The 5810-nt window shown below is 41.8% G+C and overlaps 1 protein-coding gene and 1 long non-coding RNA gene across 2 annotated transcripts in view; one reads left to right on the forward strand and one right to left on the reverse strand.

Moving 5' to 3' along the window:
- Positions 1 to 2782: 2782 nt before the first annotated feature.
- LOC123502309 lies at positions 2783 to 3582 on the reverse strand. Its single transcript, XR_006673917.1, has 2 exons — positions 3501 to 3582; positions 2783 to 2920 (listed from the first exon to the last, which is right to left on the reverse strand). It is a non-coding gene; the product is annotated as an uncharacterized LOC123502309 (long non-coding RNA).
- A 985-nt stretch (positions 3583 to 4567) lies between these two features.
- The window catches only part of LOC123502509, a 4407-nt gene continuing 3164 nt past the window's right edge, over positions 4568 to 5810 (forward strand). Inside the window, exon 1 of the mRNA XM_045251632.1 lies at positions 4568 to 4581. Within this exon, the coding sequence (XP_045107567.1) occupies positions 4568 to 4581 (14 nt within the window). The remainder of the gene's footprint in view (positions 4582 to 5810) is intronic.

The following is a 5810-nucleotide window of genomic DNA, read 5'->3' on the forward strand; positions in this document are numbered from 1 at the left end:
AGGAGTGGATAGGGCATTGAGTCAGATTTAGGAGATCATTGATGAATAATAGAAAGAGAGTGGGTGATAGGACAGAACCCTGTGGAACACCACTGTTGATAGTTTTAGGGAAGAACAGTGACCGTCTACTACAGCAGCAATAGAACGATCGGAAAGGAAACTGGAGATGAAGGTACAGAGAAGGATAGAATCCGTAGGAGGGTAGTTTAGAAATTAAAGATTTGTGCCAGACTCTATCGAAGGCTTTCGATATGTCAAGGCCGACAGCAAAGGTTTCACCGAAGTCCCTAAAGAGGATGACCAAGATTCAGTTAGGAAAGTAAGAAGATCACCAGTAGATCTGCCTTTACGGAAACCATACTGGCAATCAGAGAGAAGGTTGTGAGCTGATAGATGCCTCATTATCTTCCTATTAAGGATAGACTCAAAGGCTTTAGAAAGGCAGGAAATCAAAGCTATAGGGCGGTAGTTAGAAGGATTGGAGTGGTCACCTTTTTAGGGACAGGTTGAATGTGAGCAAACTTCCAGCAAGAAGGATAAATAGAAGTAGAGACACAGATGAAAGAGTTTGACCAGGCAGTGAGCGAGTTCAGGCACAGTTTTGAGAACAACAGGAGGGACTCCATCCGGACCGTAAGCCTTCCGAGAATCAAGGCCAGAGAGGGCCAGGAAAACGTCTTTATAAAGAATTTTAATTTTAGGGATGAAGTAGTCAGAGGGTGGAGGAGTAGGAGGAATATGCCCAGAATCATCCAAAGTTGAGTTGGTAGCAAAGGTTTGAGCGAAGAGTTCAGCTTTAGAAAAGAAGAGACAGCTGTAGAGCCATCTGGATGAAGTAAAGGAGGGAAAGACGAAGAAGTAAAGTTGTTAGAGATATTATTGGCTAGATGCCAGAAATCTCGAGAGGAGTTAGAATTGGAAAGACTTTGACATTTTCTATTGATGAAAGAGTTTTTAGTAAGTTGGAGAATAGATTTGGCATGATTACGGGCAGAAATATATAGGGCATGAGTTTCAGCAGTTGGATGGCTACGGAACCGTTTGTGAGCCGCCTCTCTATCATTGACAGCACGAGAACAAGCAGAGTTAAACCAAGGCTTTTTAGCTTTAGGGTTAGAGAAAGTATGAGGAATGTATAGCTCCATGCCAGAGATAATCACCTCTGTTATGCGCTCGGCACAAGAGAAGGATCTCTGACATGAAAACAATAATCATCCCAAGGAAATCAGAATAGTACTGCCTTAGTTCCTCCCACTTAGCAGAGTTAAAATGCCAGAAGCACCTCCGCTTAGGCGGGTCCTGAGGCTGCACTGGAGTGATAGAACTGGTAACGGAAATTAGATTGTGGTCGGAGGAGCCCAACGGAGAGGAAAGTTTAACAGAGTAAGCAGAAGGGTTGGAGGTTAGGAAAAGATCAAGAATGTTGGGCGTGTCTCCAAGGCGGTCAGGAATACGGGTAGGGAACTTCACTAGCTGCTCTAGGTCATGAAGGATAGCAAAGTTGAAGGTTTGTTCACCAGGTTGGTCAGTGAAAGAAGATGAAAGCCAAAGCTGGTGGTGAACATTGAAATCTAAAATGGAGATCTCAGCAAAGGAAAGTGAGATAAGATGTGCTCCACCTTGGAAGTCAAATAGTCAAAGAATTTTACATAGTCAGAGGAATTAGGTGAGAGGTATACAGCACAGATGAATTTAGTTAGAGTGACATTGAAGTCTTAGCCAGATGGTAGAAAATTCTGAAGATTCAAGATTGTGGGCACGAGAGCAAGTGGTGTCGTTACGCACGTATGCGCAACATCCAGCTTTGGATTGAAAATGAGGATAGAGCAAGTAGGAGGGAACAGAAAAGGGCTGCTGTCAGTAGTCACAGACAACTGTGTTTCAGTTAGGAAGAAGATGAGGTTTAGTAGAGGAGGTGGTGTTCCACAGATTGAAAATTAGAACGAAGGCCACGAATGTTGCAGAAATTGATAGTGAAAGTATTAGATGAAGTGTCAAGACACCCAAGGTCGACAGCAGAGGGCAGTCCGACCTGGGGACATTTATGGTCCCCTCCCCAGAGGGGGACTCCGAGGCAGGGCGTGGTGAAGCCATTATTAAATTTTGATTTGAAGAGTGTAAAAGTGTAAGGTGTTGTAGTGTAGTGTAGGAAGTAGTAGAAGTTGTCTTTAGAGGGCAGGCTGCAGCTGCTCAATTGTATAAATGAGACCACAAAGGGAACCGGGAAGAGAGGACACGGGGAATCACTCAGTCTGCAGCACTGCCTACATCCCCGTAAGTACCTCTCCTGGAGTATTCCACCGGGCGGCAGGTGACTACTGCATATGGAGGAAAGAAAAGGAGGTGGTGGAGGAAAAATGAGAAAAATTGTCAGGTTTTGAAGTGAGATTTAGAAAAGTACTATTTTGACTATGATAGAAGTGAGATAGGAGACTCAAAATTAGAGGGAAGGTGGAGGAAACATGGAGGAAATAGTCTACTGAAGGAAAAGCCTGGAGGTAACCTGTGGAGGAAACAAGACAAACATTACCTAACCAAAACGCACCAAAAATTACCTAAAAATATTGCATCACACACACACACACACACACACTCCACAAACAACCCTTAAATCACACCTGGAAAACGCCCACAATAAGTTTACCCTAGCCAACCCACAAAAAAAAAAAAAAAAAACACTATACATAGGTAGCTATAGTTGACATTACAAAAACGTACAAAAAACACACTTACACACACACCACACTCACAGCACACCTGAGGACACCTTTCCCACACCCACACACACTCACCTCTCCCTCTGGAACTTGGTGAGTGGAGTATTTGTGGAGTTTTGCCGCAGAGAGGAGACATGCAGCAAGTCAACAGCAGCGGCTCTCCAAGAACCCATTGTGACATTGTGGCAAGCCATGGTGCACCTCTGGAATAGTGGTAGTTGTTGTAGTGGTGGTGGTGGTGGTAGTAATAGTATAAATGAGGCGTGACAAGGCGTAGGAAAGAGTGAAGGACACTGCCTACCACACTATAACACCACCATATCTCACTAACCACTTCAACTATCAAACTATCACGCATATGGGAGGTGTATGGATCCACAAACTATCTACGGAGGCAATATGAGGGCGTGACAAGGCGTAGTAAATAAGAAAAACTGAAAATAGTTAACACAGAGAGGGCCGATGTGGAAGGCAGGATGGCGGACACTGCCTAACACAAGAACACCACCATATCTCAGTAACCGCTTCAACTATCAAACTATCCCGCGCATGGGAGGTGTATGGGTACATAAGCTATCTATGGAGGCAATATGGGGGCGTGACAATGCGTAGGAGGGCAGGAATGACCACCGCAAATATGAGGCAACAAAACCCAAAAGTTTGCTTATAAAGACGCACTTATTTTCACTTTACCAGACTTTTTCACCTTAATTGGCACGTCTCACTAACTCTACATACTTTAGATAATAAGCATGTACACGCACACACTTGGGAATAACTCACCTGCTCCACAAATGTTCAAAAACTGTAAATCTCATAACAGAGCTAACAATGGCGGATCTTCTCCTTCTTCTTCTTCTACGCAAAATGTCGACATCATTGTATACACTTCCTCTATCACTCAAACTTCTTATAAAATTCAAAATAACATTGAAATAAAATAAATAAAATATGAAATGGTAAAGAAAAATGAAAATAACATGTGTATTATATTCCCAATACCGAAATGGGGGTGTTGGGGTTACTCACAAATCTTCATAAAAAAACATATTTCGCCGTAAGGATTGAAATATTTCTACTTATTTAGTGAAGTTGGCACTTTTCTGATATCTGATTTGTTATTAGTAAAGTAAACTAATTTCTAAACTACAATAGAATCGAGTCCAGCTGTGTTTTGGTTTACCGAAAAAATAACGTTAAAGTCACTGCAAGGAATATAACGTTTTTTTTTTTTTTATTAGCACGCCTAGGATTGTTTTGGTGCTTGATATAACACTTAAAAGATATGAAAAACATGATTCAAGTAACAATATTCCATAAAGTTTAGTCTACCTATTCGTATTTTCAATTTCAAAATTTTGAATGGTAACAAAATAGAAAACAAAAATCTTTATATGACAAAGAATCTGTGTTTTCTTTATTCGGCTGGAAAGCGAAAATTTGTGTTATTCAGAAAATGTAATATAACGTAGTTTGGGTGAGCTTTCCATCTCGACATTGTGGTGTGTTTGTCACCCGTTAATTGGACACAAACACCTTCCTTTCCACCGCTTTCAATAAAAAAAACCACCCGGTAGGAATATTATATTTTGATTATTAGTTACACTATTTATCGCGCCTAAAAGTGTAGTGTATACTAGTCTGGGAGCCGTTTTTCTTGTGGCGATTTTTTAAATGAATTATCTACGTCAATATTGAACCCACGGGGGGCGCCTCACCCCTGCCTTCCCCATGGACAGTCCAGCAATGTCTGCTTCCACTCCCCCTGTGTTTCCAGACCCAGAGAGTGAAGCAAAGCCAGAATCAACCACCACACTAGATAAATAGCCATTACTGTGGTAAATAAGGCGATGGTTGTGTATATGTACCCCAGTTAACACCGCCCGCCGCCCACCTCACCCACACCCACAGCCCGCCCCAACATTTCCTTCAATTCTCACTGTTTTCTGCTGCTGCTGCGCGCCTCAAATGCATAGCAGGGACAAAAGAGGAGCGAGTAGTAGTAGTAGTAGCAGGAGCAGCAGTGTTATTATTATTACTATGAGGGTTAATGTGTGTGTGGGGGCGGGCTGTTTTATGTAAAATTATCCCTCTCTCTCTCTCTCTCTCTCTCTCTCTCTCTCTCTCTCTCTCTCTCTCTCTCTCCATGAAGGCCACAGAGGTGACTAGGTAGAGTGTTCCTGCTGTTAATAATTTAGAAATGTTGTTAATCTCTCACTGGAACCTTAAAAACAATAACAACTTCAACTATACTCTATTGATGAAGGTTAGACACACAACCCGTCACTTCAGAGGAGCTTGGCGGTGTCTTATGGTGTGGCTTGACAATGTTAGGGCTGGATATGTCACTAAGCCCTTCTCTCTCTCTCTCTCTCTCTCTCTCTCTCTCTCTCTCTCTCTCTCTCTCTCTCTCTCTCTCTCTCTCTCTCTCTCTCTCTCATCGGTAAAGTTAGTCACTTTGAAGGTAAAAATGTGTCCCAGTAATGAAGATGTTAAAATAGTGAAGACTGTGGCCATTAATCTTGTCCTCCATACACCCTTCCTAATGTCAATAAAATGGTCTAATGGCACACAAATCTGAAGGTAAAATGTGTCCCAGTAATGAAGATGTTAAAATAGTGAAGACTGTGGCCATTAATCTTCTGTCCTCCATACACCCTTCCTAATGTCAATAAAATGGTCTAATGGTATACAAATCTCAAGGTAAAAATGTGTCCCAGTACTGAAGGGGTTAAAATAGTGAAGACTGGCCATTAATCTTTTGCCCTCCATACACCCTTCCTAATGTCAATAAAATGGTTTAATGGTGCACAAATCTCAAGGTAAATATGTTTCCCAGTACTGAAGGACTTAAATTAGTGAAGACTGGCCATTAATCTTCTGTCCTCCATACACCCTTACTAATGTCAATAAAATGGTCTAATTGTACACAAATCTCAAGGTAAAAATGTGTCCCAGTAATGAAGGGGTTGAAATAGTGAAGACTGTGGCCATTAATCTTCTGCTCTCCATACACCCTTCTTAATGTCAATAAAATGGTTTAATGGTACACAAATCTCAAGGTAAAAATGTGTCCCAGTAATGAAGGGGTTA

Source organism: Portunus trituberculatus, chromosome 11 (assembly GCF_017591435.1).
Source record: "Portunus trituberculatus isolate SZX2019 chromosome 11, ASM1759143v1, whole genome shotgun sequence".
NCBI classification, from domain to species: domain Eukaryota; kingdom Metazoa; phylum Arthropoda; class Malacostraca; order Decapoda; family Portunidae; genus Portunus; species Portunus trituberculatus.